The following is a 19,441-nucleotide window of genomic DNA, read 5'->3' as shown; positions in this document are numbered from 1 at the left end:
TCACCCAACCATGCATACCTGGACCTCATTGTTGAGTTCTGCCTTTAAAAAAAAAACTTTCAACGAATGAAATTATGCAATTTTTTTGGACCTGGCTTCTTTTGCTCTGGATTGTTTTTGAGGTTCATCCATTTGTTGCTTGTAGCTGTAGTTTGTCTTTTTTCATTGCTGTTCAGTATTCCATAACAGGAATGTACAATTATTTATCTATCTGTTCCGTTCATAGCCATTTACGATTTTTTTTTGAGGGGGCCTATCATAAATATTGGAGCCCTGGTGGTGCAGTGGTTAAGACCTTGACTAGGAACCAAAAGGTCAGCAGTTCGAATCTACCAGCCACTCACAAACCAGAGAACTACATTTACAGTGTTTAATTCTACCACTTGGTGGTGCCCTGGGAAACTAATAATAATAATTTAAAAGCTATTGTTGTGCAAGTTAGCTGAACAGTAGGACCTGGCTATTAGCAAACTGGAAAATATAAACATTAAAAAAATCTTGGAATCCTTCTACATATCACAATGGCTGGGAATGCATACAACTTCAGCCTTTACTATAAAAACCTAGACTTGCTCATAGCTCAACAGAAAACCAGTATAGTACAAATTGTTTTAGTAATCATGGAAAAAATATCAAGCATTCTAAAGTGACAATATAGCAAACAGCCCTGTACCTATTATTACCTAGGATTAGTTAATGTTAACATCCTGTCATATCTACTTAAAAAAATTAAAGAAATAAAAAGAAAGTCCACGCTCCTTTGTTCTCCCGAGTCTGTTCACTGGAGGCAACCGCTATCCAGAATTTGATGTGTGCCCTCCCAGTACTTATTTCTGCATTTGTAGTACGTGTTCATATGTTATTTCATATTGTTTATCTTCTCATACTGTAGCATGTTGCAATTTGCCTTTTCATTCGACACGGTGTTTTGTTATCTCTTCACGTTGGTGTACATCTAGTTCATTAGTTTTAACTGCCATGTTGTAATTTCTGGCAAACGTATACCGAAATTTATTTATTCATTCTTCTATCAATAAACATTTCCATGCTGCAGTGAATGCAATGCTTAGAACATCTAACGTGTCCTCAAAAAATATTTAATGACTGAATGAAAGTAGGCTTTATTTCCAAGCAAAAGGGGCATAAAATATCTCATTGTTTTGCTTCAACTCCCCAGTTATTTGCCGTTAATGTCCACTTTATTCTGCACGCGTGGCAGAAATCATTCCTTTTTCCCCAATCCACTGAGAAAGGCTCTGATGTGTACGCAGGGGTGGGTGGAGTGGGTAGTGAAGGGACACAAAGAAATCTCATTAACAAAATACAAAAAAAAAAAAATCAAGGTTCGCATGGTGTCAGGAGCAGGGGCTGGTGGCGGCAGCAAGGGTTATAAATTGGGGAAGGTCTTAGAGTTTACAGCGCGGGGCATGTCCTGTGCTATCATATCGGGGTAACGTGACAGTGGAAACACAGGTCTTTCTCTCCATCTGGGTTCTGCAAGATGTAACCATCAAACGCCAGGGGGTTGCCATGGGAACCAGCTGGGGCGGGGGAGGAGTGAGCCGGAATTCTTGACGTGCTTAGAATGTTTCTTCTTCCGGTCCTCCGCTCTTCGCAACCACCGCCCCTCTCCGTCGTTCCCCGCCCATTCTGTGAGCTCTCAGCGTTCTCCTTCGCCTTCCTATTCTCTCCTACTCCGCTCCACGTCGCCATCTTGGACCATGCATCAAGATGGCGCCCCCCGGCCCCGGAGTCAGAGCCCCGGCGCGCCAGTGAGGCTGCGCGCGCACGTGCTGGGGCCTAAGGGGGCGGGGCGGCTGAGTCAGACGTCGCCCCGCCCCCGGCAGTCGCCCCGCCCCCGGCCCCCTCCGCCTTCCTCCCACCGACGAACCCGGAAGTGGAGGAGGAGGCGCGGCGGCCGTGGCGGCGGCGGAGCGCGCGGGCGCTGGCGGAGCCGTACCCGGGAGCTTGCCGGGGGCTGGGGTCCGGGGGCGGGGCCGAGCGGCCTGGGCAACCTTGCCTGGACGGGGCTGGGGAGGCCATGGCCTCGGCAGAGTTGCAGGGGAAGTACCAGAAGCTGGCTCAGGAGTACTCGAAGGTACCCACCGTGGGCAGGGAATAGGGGGTCCCCGGCCCTGCGGCCTCGGGTTGCCTCGGCAGCGACTGCTCGGGATGGAGGGGGGCAGGCGAGCGTTCCCCGCCTCCGTCCTCCGCCGTCTCTGTCCACCATTACCTTGCCTCCACCTGCAGCTCCCAGGGGATGAGGCCGGGCGGCGTCTGGGTCTGTGTGCATTTCTGCGGGATGGAGCGGGAGTTTGATCCTTGTCACAGAGCGAGCAGGCGTGGGACTGGGGTGTCAGAAACCCTGGCTTCTGCCTCTGGTGCTGGCCAGGAGGGCAGGGAGGGGTGAAGACCACCTCCTCCGCTCGCTGTTCCCTCTGTTTTCGCAGCCCAGTCATTGGGAAGATCAACCTTTCTCCCATCCCGCAGGGTGGATGTGACTTACTTGTCCCCCGCCCCCGAAGCATTTCGGGAAGGTAAATAGAGTGTCAGACGTGTAAACTGCCTCACCAGGGATGGGGTGCTTTCACAAGATGATGTCTGCAGTGATGCTGAGAGCTTGAGTGCCAGGGCTGTGTGATTTTTCTTTTTCCCTCGGTCACCTGGAGTGGGGGAGAATAGCACACAGCAGGTGCTCAAAACATGTTGAATTAAGCAAAATAGGCAGCTGCCGGCTTTGTCATGCTTATGGCCTCAGTCTTTCAAACGATGGAAGCCTTACCTTGGAAAAGGGCAGTCCCGCTTCTGGGTAGGGTGCTTCTGCCTTCAGAATTTTCTAATGAGCTCATTAAGTCAGATTTTACATCTGTGGAAATCCGTTCAGCAGCCATTCCGCATCTAGACTTCAAGTATCTTGGCATTCGTGGAGGCAACGGGAAGACTTAGCCTTCTTTTTTTACAGTTGGGAAAGACAGAGGCACGATTTTTTTTCTTCATGATTTTATTCACCTAATACCCAGCAAGGTAAAAATGAAACATTCCTTGGAGATAAAACAAAAACTTACACTTAAATGTACTTATTTAGTCTTTTCACTATCAAATGGGTGTCTTTTGAGATCCTCCACTTATTCCATCAGTGCCGCTCTTGGTAAAACTTTTTTTGCGATTCTATTTAAACTTGTATTAAGAGCCTGTGACCTGTTTTTATGTATCATCAGGGATGGCAAGTTTTCATCATTTGAAGGAGGATTGTTTTTGCTTGAAAGGACCAGACATTGTTTGGAACAAATCCATATGACAAAGTGGGGTGGGGAGAGGATGGCAGTGCTCAAGCTTGACCCTACTGTTCTGGGCTGAAAGTGTCTCATGAATATAACGTAAAGGGACTGATTTTCTTCAAATAGTAAACAAACTACAAAGGCAATTCCAAAGGGCAAAAGAGGAGTTCCAGAAATGTTCTGAGCTGTGACTGCATTGCTGAAATAGTTGTGTAGCCTCCTACAGTAGTAAAAACTGAGAGGCTTTATTCTTCTGGACATGTAAACTCATTGATTCAGTAGACATTTATTATGTGACCCTGGTGAGCCATCTGCTAGGGTCGGTTGAGTGTGGCGGGGTTCCAGCGTGAGGAGCTCACTGGTAATAGAATGTTCAGGCATGGTACATAATGATACACCCTGAGAATGGCTTACCGTTCAGTGGGAGCCCAGAGGAGACAGACAAGTAAGGTGAAGTTAGATTGAAGAGCAGGTAAGAGGGAGGAAGGGAAGGTAGCATTTCAGGCGAAGGGAACGACCTGTGTTTGCTGACGTGGAAGGACTCTAAGGTACGTGGTGGGGAGCTGTAAGACGAGGTTGGAGGGGTAACTGGGACCTGATCATACAGAACTGTGGATGTCATATAAGAAGTTTGAACTTTATCTTTTGAGTAGTGGGGAGACATCAGAGGTTTTTATGGAGGGTAATGATGTTACTTTTTTAGGAAAGAAACTGGTTATGGAGGATGGGTTGGAATAGGGAAAGATTGAAGAGAAAACCAGACAGGAGGCTGTTAGAATAGTTTTAGGAAGAGTAATGTAGGACTGGATGGGGTTAGAGACTGTTGGGATGGACAGGAGGGGCTAGACTCAGGAATTGTGGTTTAAAAGAACTTTGTTCCTCTAGTCATACCTCATTTTTGAGTGCCTGCTTTGCACATGTGTTTATGAAAGCCATAAAGAGGCATAAAGGCGTTCATCCTGTGTCTCATTCGTTCTGCAGAACGTTGTGATCAATTGGAGGTGGTGAGTGAGGGAAGAGCCAGAGTTGACTGTGAAGTTCTTAGGTGAGGGAACAGGAGTGCCGTTGACAGAATGAGGGATGGCAGGAAGGAGAGCCGATTTGGAGCTGAAGGGGTGCATTAAATGTTGGATGCAGGCATAGGATTTTAGGGTTGGAAGACAGATTTGTCTTATTCACATAGTTTGAGGTGTGTTGGGACAAGTGCCAAAAATTTCTAGCAGGGATGGACTGGCTAAAAGTCAGGACAGAGGCTAGAGCTCTTGGAGTCATTCCCATAAAGACGGTAGTTGAACTGTGAGTTAATTAAAAAGAACACTTTGGATGGAAACTGGGGACTCTGGCAGGGGTGGGGGATGTGACAGAAGGAGATGCTAAGCAGGCTGTAGAGGGTCTGCCAGACTTGGAGGGTGTCTCCCCTACTGGGCAACGCCATTTTTTTATTCTTATAATTACAGTGTGGTGGAAGTTTCAGAACACAGAGAGAACAAAGACCCATCAAAAGATTTCATGTGCTTTTTTTAATTCTAAGCAATTTCTAGATATAATCTATGCTGCCTCTAGCCATTTGCCTGCTGAATGACCATTCTGACAAAAGGAAGGCGTGTTCTACCTTTTTGTTACTTTTCCTGGGGCAGAAAATTGTGGGCTGATGTTGAAATCCAATTACATCTTCCTTTTACCTTATTTAGGGTGTAAAGAAACAAGATCTCTTAATCTGTAGAAAGACGTCTACATGTTGAGAGAGCCGATCCCTAAACAAAGGACACTTGCAGATTCTGTCCATTCTTCCTTAATGTAGACCTCAGTTAGTGTTCTCGGAAAAGGTCCATTCCTTGCTTAAGAACTTTGGTTTTAATCTTCTTTCTCCCCGAGAAGGAAAAAAGGGTCTCCCGTAAAGGAGATGGAGAGTGTAGTTAGATAAAAAGGTGACCCATGAGTCTGTGATGGATGAGAATTTCTGAGGCAGACAGAGTGCTAAAAGCATGAAGTAGTGTAGAAAGGCATGTAAGAACGGAGACTAAGACCCCAGTGGTCTGGGCAATTAGGAGGTCGTTGGAAGCTTTTCAGATTTCAGGTTCAGCAGAGCTGGGAGGAAGGGGGAGGCGTGTTGACATTGGTTTTCAGAGGTGTATGGTTTTTTTTTTTTTTTTTTAGATACAAGCTACTTCTCTGAAATGTGAGGGGAAGCTAATTAAGGTTCCTTCAGTTACGACATTGTGGATTTAAATTCAAAGACCATTTCTCACTTGGTGTTCTTCCCTAGGCCCCCTCTGTCCCTGATGCGCGGCTGTATCTTGTTAGGGAGAAGGGAGGCTGAAAGTACTCAGTTCTGCCTCATTTGATGTCAGCCTGCTGCCATTGCGGGAGCTCCTGTACCCGTGTATGTGTGTGAGCAGGTTTCAAGTTGTAAGTGCTTTCCCAGAGTTTGTGCCACGCTGAGTCAGGGGTTCTCAAAGTGTGGTCCCTGGACCAGCATCATTAGCATCGTTTGGGAATAAGTTAGAAATGCAAATTCCCAGACCTCACCCACACTTGCTGAGTCTGAAACTCGGGGGTGGGGGGGGGGTGGTGAGGCCCAGCAGTTGCATTGTAACAAACCTCTCCAGTTATTCAATGCACTGCTGAAGTTGGAGAACCATTGCCCAGGGTAAGGGTGTTGGCTTCAGTAGTGTTTGTTCAAATAAAGATAATCTTTTTAAGCTCTGTTTGAGGCAGTGAAAAACACTGGGAAAGCCAAACATCCATTATTTTTCTTAAAAACAGTTTATTTTGCCACTGAGGTTTCCTTTTGTTAATAAGGAGATCCTTGCCTTTGGAAGAACTCTTTAGACTTACACTCTTAGTACAGTTACTGGTATTGGGAAGGAGTTGGTTTTGATTCGTATGTTTACTTTTCATAATGGTGGCTGGAGATGCCTGATCCATCACCACTTCCCATGAGAGAGATAGACTCAGGATTGGATCACAATCGAGTATCAGCTTGTTACAACCTGTGGTTCAAAAACCTGATGCATAGGGTTTACTAGTAAAGATGGATTGGAAAACAGCTTTGGGTCCAGTGCTAATAGAACTTTCTGTGATAATGGAAGTGTTCATATCCACACTGTCCAGTAGGGTAACCACTAGCCATGTGTGACTGTGGAGTCCTTGAAATGCGGTTAGTGCACCTGAGGAAGTGAATTTCAAAATTTATTTAATTTTAAATAGTTTATATCGAAGTAGCCACATGTGACTAATGGTCACCATATTAGATAGTGCTGACATAGACCCTTGATCAGGGCGTCATAAACTTAAATGTCTGTGTGGTTTACATGAAGATACTCAACTTCAGATTCTGGTTCTGCAGGGCTGGCTGGGGCCTGAGATTCTGCACCCAGCAGGTGCTGTTGCAGCTGTCTGCAGACCACACTTTGCAAGGCCCTAGGAAGACAAGGGGCATTGCACTGGTTTCCTCTTGAATTCATCTGCCTTACCTAGTCACAGATGGTGCAGCTCAACTACAAAGGTTAAGGGTGGAAGTTTTGTCCTAGTGTAATTTACCTGGCCGGGAACAGGAGCAGGAGAAGGGGTTCCATTTGACAGGCCTGAGAGGAGCAGCTTTTTCCTGCATCACTGAGAAAGTAACCCCGGCCACTAGGACATAGCCTGCAGATACTTTATTCTGCCACCTAGAGGAGCAGGGACGGAGACAAAGAGAGAGACTAAAGGGTCTTCCCAGAACTTTAAACCCACTGCCATCAAGTCATCTTGGACTCATAGGGACACTACAAAACAGAGTAGAAATGCCCCATAGGGTTTCCAAGACTCTAAATCTTTACAGAAGCAGACAGCCACATCTTTCTGCTGTGGAGTGGATGGTGGGTTTGAACTGCTGACCTTTCGGTGAGCAGCCAAACGCTTAACCACTGCGCTACCAGGGCTCCTTAGAATACTTAACATGTTAGAGAACCAGACAAGGGTTGAAAGATCGTCCTGGCCAGGGATACTGAAGCTGGGCTCCACAGATGACTTCCCCCCAATACCATATGCAGAGTTTTGTGTTTGTGTGCTAAAGTGCATTTTTTAGGGAGTAGGCCCTTAACTTACCAGATCCCCAAGGGTTCCAGGACCAAACAAGATTAAAATCATGATTCCAGGCTATCCTTTCATTAACAGATGAGTTAACTGAGACCTGGCGGGTTAAGTGCCTTGTCCTAAGTCACATAGCTGGTTGATGATAGAGCTGGGACCAACACACAGAGCTGACCTTTCTCTGCACGGAAGACTGATCTGTAATATTTGGGGACTCAGGCATCTCCAGTTCACTCAGCTGTGGTTTAAGTCCATTGTGAGTTACATAAACTTCCCTAAAGATACATTCAGTTGTGACCCTCTCAAAGAGCTTTACTCTGAGAGCGCTTGAAATGAGAGCATCACATCTCTGAAGTGGCAAGTGGTGGGAGGTTATCCCGGGGCATTCCTGGATTATGAAATTCTCTTAATTGCATTTTTTTCTTAATCTGCTGACAATTTCGTTTCCTAAAGTGGTAGGATCAGAATAGAGTTTCTTCATCTATTCCTGTTGCCATCGAGTCGAATCTGACTCTTCTCGACCCTGCAGGACAGAGTAGAGCTGTTGCATAGGGTTTCCACGGAGTGCCTGGTGGATTCTAACTGCCAACCTTTTGGTTAGCAGCTGAGCTCTTAACTACTGCGTCACCAGGGATTCCTTCATCATCTCGTGGGTAAGGCTTATTGTAAGGTAAGAAAGCCCTCAAACCTCAACCATGGGAGGAAAGAATCTATAGAATGAACTTGATTTTAACATGTTTCCCCGGCCCTCTACCTACTTAGTGGTTGAGTGGGCTGTGTCTTATTAATGATGTCCCCTGAAACCATTAAGCTTGCCGAGAGATTTAACTGTGTGGAGGAGGGTTTAGAAATGATTGTTCTGCATATGTAGAATTTCTTGTTTTGGAATTCTACAAATGGCCCTTAGAGCAGGCCCCTGTGGCTTGCTATGGGGCTCCGTGCCCTCTGGAAGGCAGTAGTGGAAAGAACACAGTAGTCTTTACAGCCAGACAGACCTGGGTGGGTTTGAATTCTAGCTTTGCCTCTTTCAAACAGTGAGACCTTGAGCAAATTTCTTACATCTTTCTCTTTTTTTTTTGGCTTTAATAAATAGACATTTATTTTTTCACAGTTTAGGAGGCTAGAGTCTGAATTCACGGTGCCAGTTCTAGGGGAAAGCTTTCTCTCTCTATTGGCTCTGGAGGAAGGTCCTTGTCTCTTTTTGAGCTTCTGCTCCTGCATGATCTTCTTGTGGCTTGGTGTCTTTTTTTCCCCATCTCTGTTTATTCCTTTTCTCTCTCTCTCTTTTTTTTGTTTTAATTTTATTGTGTTTTAGGTAGAAGTTTACAGCACAAATTAGTTGCTCATTCAAAAATGTATACAGAAATTGTGACATTGGTTGCAATCCCCACAATGTGTCAGCACTCTCCCTCTTTCCCTTTAAACCTTGAATTTAACACTGTGTATTCGTCCAGTTTCCTGTCCCTTCCTGTCTTTTCCTCTTTGCTTTTGGGCAGGTGTTGCCCATTTGGTCTCGAGTACTTGCTTGAACTAGGAAGCACGTTCTTCACGTGTGTCATTGTTTGTTTTATAGGCCTGTCTAATCTTTGGCTGAAAGATGGACTTCCGGAGTGGCTTCAGTTCTGAGTTAGCAGGGCGTCCAAGGGGCCACGGTCTTAGGAATTCCTTACGTCTTTAAACCTCAGTTTTTGTTTTGTTTTTCCTAGAAAGTGAGTTGCTTTAAATCTTGATGCAGCTGGTTTTTGACGTGACTTAGAAAACCAAAACTTCAAACCTTCAACTTTTTAAAATTAACCCGCATATACTCCATCCCATTCCTGAAGCCTAGAATCAGGATTTTGGTGAGGGTTAGAGAGGGTTTAGGGATAAGGTTAGGGTTGTCTTTTGTACACATTCTTTTGGAATGAGGAAAAGCTGAACATTTAAAGGTTTGTTTTATAGGGCTATAAAACAAATGTAAATGTCAAAGTGTCCACTTCAAGAAGTCAGCCTTGTCAGAATGGTTCTAACACAGAAGATTGTTGAAGATTAGATGAAAAAAATGCATTTAGATGGTTCACCTCTCTTTCTCCACAGATCCTCCTAATGCTTGGTGAAGTGATCTAAGGTAATAAATCCCTAATCCCAAGCCAATTATCCTATCACACGTTGTCAAAGTGAGAGAGATCATACTTGGTGTTATGGATTGCATTGTGTCTCCCAAACATATGTGGCAACTTGGTTAGGCCATGATTTCCGGTATGGTGTGGTTGTCCTTCATTTTGTGACTTTCCTATGTGTTATAAATCATAATCTCTGCCTGTGGTTAAAGAGGATTAGGGTGGGAGGTAACACCCTTGCTCAGGTCACATCCCTGATCCAAGGTAAAGGGAGCTTCCCTGGGGTGTGGCCTGTACCGCCTTTTATCTTACAAGAGATTAAAGGAAAGGGAAGCAAGCAGAGAGTTGAGGACCTCATACCACCAAGAAAGCAGTGCTGGGAGCAGAGCAAGTCCTTTGGACCCAGGGTTCCTGCTTGGAGAAGCTCCTAGTCCTGGGGAAGACTGATGAGAAGGGTGACAGAGAAAGCCTTCCCCTGAAGCTGATGCCCTGAATTTGGACTTCTAGCCTACTAGATTGTGAGAAAATAAACTTCTCTTTGTTAAAGCCATCCACTTGTATTTCTGTTATGGCAGCACCAGATGACTAAGACACTTGCCTTACCTCTACTCTCTTCTTACAGAAACAGCTTTATGATAGGTCTGGCTGAGGCCGGGCTGGTCCAGAACCAAAGTTGTATATAGCACAGGGCAGGACACTGGTCATTACAGAGTTAAGCGTAAGACTTTTGAGGATACTTGCTGTCCATTAGGTTTGAAGAAGAGTCTTGGGAAGGAACTATTAAAATAATGACGGTACCTTGTAGTTTATGGTATAGTGCATTACTGTTGATGCCTTTTATATACAGGATTTAATTTGAATAAAACTGTATTGAGTAAGTTATCTATCCCTAGTATTGATGTTTCATTGTAGGTGGGTGATATAAAGAAGTATACTTCATGAAGAACGGTTTAGTTGACAGATGGTATCTCATTGTAGTTTTGATTTGCATCTCTATAATGGCTAATGATCATGACCATCCTTTTGTGTATTTGTGGGCAGCCTGGATGGCTTCTTTGGTCAAGTGTCTGTTCATGTCCTTTGCCCATTTTTTAATTGGGTTGTCTTTTTGTTGTTGAGTTGTTGGCGTTTTCTATAGATTTTAGAGATTGGACCCTTGTCAGATACATTGTAGCCAAACTTTTTTTCCCCATCTGTGGGTTCTCTTTTTATGCTTTTGGAGAAGTCTTTTGATGAGCATAAGTATTTGATTTTCAGGAGGTCCCAATCATCTAGTTTATCTTCTGCTGTTTGTGCTTTTTTAGTTACGTTTGATAGTCTATTTTTGCCATAAATTAGGGCTTCTAGGTTTGTGCGTATTTTTTCTTTTATAATCGTTATGGTTTTAAGTTTTACATTTAGTTCGTTGCTCCTCTTAAGTTAGGTTTTGTGTATAGTATGAGGTATGTATCCTGTTTCATTTTTCTGCAAATGGACATTCAGTTTTGCCAGCACCATTTTTAAAGAGACTGTCTCTTCCCCATGTAATGGATTTTGACCCTTAAATGGATAGGTTTATTTTTGGGTTCTCAATTCTGTTCCATTGGTATCTATGTTTATTGTTGTACCAGTACCAGGCTGTTTTGACTACTGTGGCTGGATAGTAGTTTCTGAGATTGGGGAGTGTGAGACCTCCTACTTTTTTCTTCTTCTTCAGTATACTTAACTGAGACCTCTTTCCTTTCCATATGAAGTTGGTGACTAGTTTTTCCATTTCGTTAAAGAATGGTGTTGGAATTTGGATCGAGATTGCGTTATATATGTAGATCGCTTTGGATGATGTTGTCATTTTTTCAATGTTACATCTTCCTATCCATGAGCATAGTATGTTTTTCCTTTTATGCAGTTCTCTTTTGGTTTCTTGCAGCAGTGTTTTGTAGTTGTCTTTGTATAATTCTTTTACGTCACTTTTTAGATTTATTCCCAAGTATCTTATCTTTTGGGGGCTAATGTAAATGGCATTGCTTTCTTTTTCAGAGTTCTTTTGGTTAGTGTAGAGGAATCCAACTGATTTTTTAATATTAGTCTTGTACCCGTGCCCACTTTGCTAAATCCTTCTATTAGTTCCAGTACCTTCCTTGTAGAGCTTCTGGGATTTTCCATGTATAGGATCATGTCATCTGCAAGTAGGGATTGATTTACTTCTTCCTTACCAATTTGGATGCCTTTTATTTCCCTATTTTGCCTTATTGCTCTAGCTAGGACTTCCAGTACAATATTGAATTAAAATGGTGATAAAGGGCATCCTTGTCTAGTTTCTGTCCTCAAGGGGAATGCTTTCAGTCTCTCTCCATTGAGAATAACGTTGGCTGTTGTTTTTGTATACCAAAAAACCCAAACCCACTGCCGTTGAGTCGATTCCAACTCATAGCGACCCTATAGGACAGAGTAGAACTGCCCAATAGAGTTTCCAAGGAGTGCCTGGTGGATTCCAACCGCCTACCTTTTGGTTAGCAGCCGTAGCACTTAACCACTACACCACCAGGGTTTCTTGTTTTTGTATATACGCCTTTAACTATTAGGAATTTCCCTTCTATTCCTATTTTGCTGAGAGTTTTTATCAGGAATGGATGTTGGACTTTATCAGATGCCTTTTTTTTTTTTTTTTTACATTGATTGAGATGATGATGTGATTCTTTTCCTTTGTTTTATTTATATGGTGAATTACATTGATTGATTTTCTAATGTTAAACCATCCTTATGTACATGGTATGAATCCCACTTGGTCATGGTGTATTATTTTTTTGATATGCTGTTGAATTCTGTTGGCTAAGATTTTGTTGAGCATTGCTGCATATGTATTCATGAGGGATATTGGCCTATAATTTTCTTTTTTAGTAGTGTGTTTGTCTGGCCTTGTTATCAGGGTTCTGCTGGCCTCAGAGAATGAATTCGTGGGTATTCCTTCCTTTTCTGTGTTCTGGAATAGTTTGAGTAGGATTGGTGTCAACTCTTCTCTGAATGTTTTGTAGGATTCTCCAGTGAAGCCTTCTGGGCAGGGTTTTCTTTTTTTTCGGAGTTTTTTTTTTTTTTTTTAAATCATCTCTTCAATTTCTTCTTTTGTTATGGGTCTGTTTAAATGTTCTACTTCAGTTTGTGTTAGTTTAGGTAGGTGGTGTGCTACTAGAAATCTGTTCATTTCTTCGAGGTTTTCAGATTTGTTGGAGTACACTTTTTCGTAGTATTCCATTATGATCCTTTTTAATCTCAGCTGGTTTTGTTATAATGTTGCCCATTTCGTTTGTTATTTTGGTTATTTGCATCTTCTCGTTTTTCTTTGTCAGTTTGGCCTGTGGTTTGTCTATTTTATTGATCTTCTCCAAGAACCAACTTCTAGTCTTGTTGATTCATTCTCATATTTTTCTGTTTTCTATTTATTTCTGCTCTCGTCTTTGTTATTTCCTTTTTCTGGTAACTGTGAGTTTCTTTTGCTACTCTTTTTCTATTGTTTGAGTTGTAGGGATAAGTTATTGGTTTTGGCCCTTCTTTTTTGATGTGTGCCTCTATTGCTATGAATTCTTTTCTTAGCACTGCTTTTGCTGTGTCCCACAGGTTGTGGTATGTTGTGTTTTCATTCTCATTTGATTCTAGGATTTTTTTTTTTAATTTCTTCTATTACCTAGTGGTTTTTTCAGCAAGGTGTTATTTACTTTCCATGCGTTTGATTTTTTTCCCTTGTTCTTCCTGTTACTGATTTCTAGTTTTATAACGTTGTGGTCAGAGAAGATGCTTTGTATTATTTTGATGTTTTTGAATTTATTGAGGGTGCTTTGTGGGCTAAAATATGATGTATTCTGGAGGATGATGCATGTACGTTGGAGAAGAATGTATGCTGTGTTGCTGTTGGGTGAAATGTTCTGTATATGTCTGTGAGGTCAAGTTTATTAATTTTGTTTAGATCTTCTGTATCTTTGCTTAGTTTCTTTCTATTTTCTCCTTCATCAAAAGTTGTGTGTTAAAGTCTCCTACCATTATTGTGGAACTCTCAGTTTCTCTTTTCAGTGCTGTTAGTGTTCGTTTTATGTATTTTGGAGCACCGTCATTGGGTGTGTAGATATTTATTATGATTATATCTTCTTGGTGGATTTTTCCTTGAATCATTGTGTGATCTCTCTTCTTGTTTCCTATGATGGATTTTGATTTAAAGTCCGTTTTATCAGAGATTAATATTGCCACTCCTGTTGTTTTCTGGTTACTGTTTGCATGATATATTTTTTTCCATCCTTTGATTTTTAACTTATTTATGTCTTTGTGCCTAAGGTATGTCTCTTGTAGTCAACATACTGATGGGTCATGTTTTTTCGGGGGAGCTCTTGAAGCAGTCATTAGGAGCCTCTGCATACCACACAGAAAAGACATGTAAGAGATTATAGTTAAAAGTTAGGAAAGGGGTATGAAATGGAACCTAAAGACTGAAGTAGTATTGCTGTGTTTGGGCTCTGTGAGTTTGAAAGTGTTGAATTCTGTAATCTAGGTAGTGTATTATGCAGCAGTATGTTGGTAATGATTAAAAAATAGAGTACTAGATGATAGAAGTGAACCTTAAAATGGTATTTTTCTCTTCTGAACTTCTAGAGCAAGGAGCTGGTAAACTTTTTGTGTAATGGGCCAAGACCAAAAAAATCAAACCCATTGTCATTGAGTTGATTCCAACTCATCGCGACCCTATTGGACAGAGTAGAACTGCCCCATAGGATTTCCAAGGAGCGCCTGCTGGATTCATATTTTAGGGTGGGGCTGTATGGTTTCTGTTAAAAGTACTTAATTCTGTTGTAGCTCAAAAGCAGCCATAGACAATACATAAATGAATGAGTATGGCTGTGTTCCAACTTATTTATAAAAACAGAAAGCAGACCAAATTTGGTCCACAGGCCTTAGTTTGTAGATTCCTGTTCTAGAGAATTTAATGTCTATACAACTTTCTTAAAAGCAGGAAATACTAGTATTCTAGTTATTTTTTGATATTTTATCTTCCCTTATTGTAAGCTCTTTGAAAACAGGGACTATATGTTCTACTTCTTTCTCTTCCCCATATCTTCTATTTAGTACGATGCCTGATACCAGATAAACTGTAATAAATATATTGTTGTCTCTCTGATTCCATTCTAATAAGAATTGCATTTCATTGGTTGGGCACTTGATGGTTTAAAGTGTGAGTTGACATAAGTTTCTCATCTGGCTCTCAGAACAACATCAGAAGGAAGAAGACAGGGCGGGTATATTGATCCATTTTACTGACCACATGACTGAGGCTTAGAAAAGTTAAACATTCATATTGCCCAGTAAATGGCAGAGGCAAGATCTGGGTCTTCTTTCTGTTGTGACAGTGAACTGTGACTTTTAGCTTTCTAAAAATAGAAGAAGCTTGTCCTTTTAGTCTGTCTTTTGCTCTGACATCCTGCAGTGCTCCTGCTTTGCTTGCTAGAATCTTAGCGGAATTTTCTATTGAGTTTCAAATACTCAAATATCCCTACTCTTTTGGCACAGAAAAGAGCCATTTTTGTTTTCAGAAGACAGATCCAAGCTGTGCAGAATTAAAAGTAGATTATTTTTTGAGCTCACGGATAAAATTGTCCTATTCTTTTCAGTGTCTCAGAGAAGAACCTGGCCTCTCATGGTCTCTGTACTGAGCCTGGTCACATTGGGTTTAATGTTTACACGTACTTGCTGTGTTCTCCCTCTTGAGAATGTTTTCCTTTTGCTATAGAAGGGAATTTTATCTTTCCATGCCCTGGCAGTGGTTACACGGGTGTATACGTACGAAAAAAATTCATCAAGATGTGTAATTTTGATGTCTATACTTTACTTAAGTTATTCCTCAATTAATGGGGGGGTGAAAGAAGTCCTACCTCTTCCCCAAATACTTCCCCCACTTCTCCTCCTGATTGCTTTTATTGCTTCAACATAACTCTGTAAAACAGTAAGCAATATACACGAACTAGCTTTGTGACTCAAGTGAAGACTGCTGGGTCTGAATCTCAGCATTGTCACTTAACTTCTCTGTGCCTCAATTTTCTCATCTGTAAAATGGAGATAACTATAGTACCTAACCTCACGGACTTGTGAGGGTTAGGTGAGGTAATACATTTAAAGCACTTAAGATAGTGCCTGCTACCTAACGCGCGTTCCTGTGTAAGTTGCTATCGTTATTAATTTCTTAGCTGAGCCTGCTTCTTAGTTGTGTTTGTGTACTCATCAGTTGATGCCTGATGACAAGCCTATCATCCCTGAGGCCACTGTTACTGATGGCATTTGCACGTATAATATTAGGCACCGTGTCCCACCGGGCATGTTGATGTCTCACATTTTATTTTCTCTACAGTTCTTATTGCATAACACATCCAGTTGTTTGTATTTTACAAATGAGTGGCGTGCCAGAATTTTAAGGAAAACAGTACGTTCAGTACTTCACTATTCGTACTGGTTTTTATTTAGGGAGGTAACTTGGCTTCACAGAAAGAACGATGAGCTGCAAGTCAAGGAGTTTAGTCGTTGATTAGTTTTATGTCTTTGGGCAGCTCAGCTCCTGTGTCCCCATCTGGAAAATGGCACAATTATGACATTTACTACCCTCTTTGGAGCTGATGTGTATTTTTGTACTTCTCATGTATATGTATTAATTCTTATAGAGTAATGGAAATTGGTTTCCTTACAAGCGATTGTTTTATATTGAAAACTGAATTACTGCTTGCTGTATTTCAGCTTCGGGCTCAAAATCAGGTCCTGAAAAAAGGTGTTGTGGATGAACAAGCAAATTCTGCTGCTTTAAAGGTAGGCAACGGGGCATTTGCGTCATGAGGGCTGAGTTCGTGTGTTGTGAAGCACTGTGTAGGGAATTCAGCCAGTTTTCTGGGTTAAAGTCCCAACTCTGAGCCCTTATTCACTAAGGACAGTGGAAGGTAACGTAGTTTTTATGCTTGTTTAATATTCCTATTTGCTTAGGCATAAATGTAATGTGCTTTGATTTCCTTACTGAAGATTATGCAAAAAAAGTATTATTTGACTTTATCTGATGCATTTCTCCTATACCTCAAGGACTTTATTTAGGAAAATTCATCTGGATTAATGGGGCTTCTTATCTGTCTTGGAGCCCTGGTGACACAGTGGTTAAGAGCTCTGCTACAAACCAAAAGGTCAGCAGTTCGAATCCACCAGCCGCTCCTTGGAAACTCTGTGGGGCAGTTCTTCTCTGTCCCATAGGGTTGCTGTGAGTCGGAATCAACTCAACAGCAATGGTTTTGGTTTTGGATGGATTTTTCTGTCTTCATCACCAGGTGGAGCTCTCTGAGGGGGGCTGTGTCATAAAACCAAAAAACCAAACCCATTGCTGTTGAGTCACTTCCAACTCATAGTCATATTTATGTCCCCAGCACTAAGCATATAGTCCAAAAAACCCAAGCCCATCACCATCGAGTCAATTCTGACTCATAGCCATTCCGACTCATGGTTGAACTGCCACATAGGGTTTCCAAGGCTGTCATCTGTATGGGAACGGACTACCACATCTTTCTCCCATGGATGGCTCAAACCGCTGACCTTTTGGTTAGCAGCTGAGCGCTTAACCATGGCACCACTTAGCACATAGTACACCCCTAATAAGTGGATTTACTTTTTTTAGTCATTTATCCATTCATCTTGCCTTTGGGTTTAGCTATTTAATAGTGATAATCTGTGTTAATCAGGATACTTTGTTTGACTGATTACTTTTCACCATCAGCCCTTGTTAACTGAGGAAAGAAATGTGATAGGGGATGAAGGAATTTGTTACTGTTTCATTCCACTAGGCATGTAATAAATACTGCCTAAGACATTTTTAAAATGGATTAGTTAATCTAGGCTATGGATTCCTTCTTGGCTAAGTCTCAGTTAACTCTTCTGCCTACCGCACTCTTCCGCTGTCTCTCTTGCTCCCTCCGCTCTCTCCTTTAGACAAAAGGGATGAGATGCCCTTTACTCTTGTCTCTTTCAAGGGTAGCCTCAACCAGTGATATTTCTCAGATGGGGCCACTCAGGTAACCTGGACTCAGGAATATGTTTCCTATTTAGCCAATGTAGGACCCCACACAAGAGAAGTCTGTCTCTGAGAGTACCCCTTCCTCAGGTACTGTTACCACAGACCCAGGGCTGAGATGATTCAGTACTTCCTACCCTCTCTGCACCCAGGGCAGGATTACTTTACCTCAGTCATTGCAGAAAGGAGCATTATTTCTCCTAATGACGGTAAGCCTGTTATGGAGGACAGTTATATCCCAGCTTGTCTCAGTAGCCTGTCCTGCTGTTTGACCCCCACCCATTGCTGGCTCTGTTTGGTGAACTCTGTGATGGTGGAGATGATGGTAATGACAGAAGTAACAGAGGTCATGGTGACAGCAGGTTCCATTTTTTGAGCGTGCACCACTACATCCGTGATCTCATTTTGTCTTAAACTCTGGGAGGGCAGATAACATTATTATCCCCATGGTAGAAATGGGGGTTGAGAGAGAGGTGGCGATAGATGGTTTCTGAAATTAATCATTGACTAATGGAGTGATTAATTCATTACAAAGATCTAAAGAAATTACTTTTTGTTTTGCTATTCATTGTAGTGGCCATTATAATTATAGTGCCGATGGCTATACTGTTTTGTTAGAAGGGAATGTTAGGGTGTTCTGTCTTATAGCAGGCTTTTGATTTTATTGGGTTTGCCTCTTCAGTTAGTTATCGGGTATGGCAAACATTCATTGATGTGGAGTATATGATGGTTTCGACATGGGCTGGGCCTATGTTTACCTTTGAACTTCAGGTAATAATTACGGGCTGAGTAAACAAGAAATAGAAACGGACAATACTTATTCTATTTAATGGGAATGTAATGGTTTTAGTCCCCTAAGCCCTGCTTCTCATATGCAACTAACTTCAGAAGATTGTGGGCACCATCCTGTGGTTTTTAGGTTACTGTTTCTGTATTCTGATCACCTTGTCATTAAAACCTTCCTCTTCTTAACGTAATGATCGTTTCAGTCAAAGTAATGGAAGTACAGTTCTTTAAATATAAATACAGTAATAGATTTTAAGAAGGAGTCCCTAGGTGGCGTATACGGTTAAGGGTTCTACTACGACTTGAAAGGTTGGCGGTTCAAACCCACCCAGAGGCACCCTGGAAGACAGGCCTGACGATCTGCTTCTGAAAGATCTCAGCCATGAAAACCCTGTGGACACGGTTCTACTCTGCATACATGGGGTCGCCGTGAGTCGAGATCAACTCAACAACTGACTACAACGACAGATTTTATTTTCGTTGAAAATAGCCATCTGTGTTTGGTTATCAGTGAATGCAAAGTTTTTTGAAATATCATAAGTAAAATATTGTTAGAGTAATTTTTTTAAGAATAAACTGAAACGAAATATTTCTCTTTAGCTTCCCATTTTCTTACCCCGTTGTGATGTAAACAGAGTTCAGATTGGTCAGCAGAAGGCGTGTTGTTTAGATCTTAGATTTTGTTTTTGTTTTCATTTAGTTTTCAAATGAATTGATATAGAACAGTATCTGAAAATATTTTTGCGTTATATGAACATAGATTTTTGTTTTTGACTTCTCAGAGTAGTTAAAGTAAAATTAAGTGTGTAGAAAAGACTTCATTTTAACGAATTTAAATTCAGGGAGAATTTATAGGAAAAAATAAGTACAAGTAATATTTCTTTCCATTCTTGCTCACTGATGGGTCTCATCGATGAGTCTTGAGGCCCTCTTTAAAGACTCAAGTTTATAAATTTGTAGCCTCAAGCTTTGTGTCTGCTGATTTTCATAGGTTTGACAACATTTTACTGTTTTACTGTGATGTGGCTATCTGTAACTTCAGTATACTTGCTGTTTTTATTTTCTTTTTTAATTTACTTGGGCCAAAAAATGATTTTTCCACAAAACAGCTACAGACGTCAGAACTGGAATGATAAACATACAGCTTGGATTCC

At 41.8% G+C, this 19,441-nt stretch overlaps 1 protein-coding gene across 3 annotated transcripts in view; it reads left to right on the top strand.

Annotated features, from left to right (window-relative positions):
* The first annotated feature begins 1,879 nt into the window (after positions 1-1,879).
* The window catches only part of PPP1R21 (protein phosphatase 1 regulatory subunit 21), a 77,735-nt gene continuing 60,173 nt past the window's right edge, over positions 1,880-19,441 (top strand). For 2 of the 3 annotated variants that reach the window (XM_049870538.1, XM_049870539.1), the window contains exon 1: positions 12,958-16,261. In XM_049870538.1, coding sequence (XP_049726495.1) covers positions 16,124-16,261 — 138 coding nt within the window. In that variant the 5' untranslated portion in view covers positions 12,958-16,123. Of the gene's footprint in view, positions 2,099-12,957; positions 16,262-19,441 lie in introns of those variants that run through there. The other variant, XM_049870540.1, reaches the window with a different exon arrangement.

Source organism: Elephas maximus, chromosome 26 (assembly GCF_024166365.1).
Source record: "Elephas maximus indicus isolate mEleMax1 chromosome 26, mEleMax1 primary haplotype, whole genome shotgun sequence".
In the NCBI taxonomy this organism is placed as follows: Eukaryota; Metazoa; Chordata; class Mammalia; order Proboscidea; family Elephantidae; genus Elephas; species Elephas maximus.
Note: the sequence above shows the minus strand (reverse complement) of the source record. Positions and strands in the feature narration are given on the sequence as shown.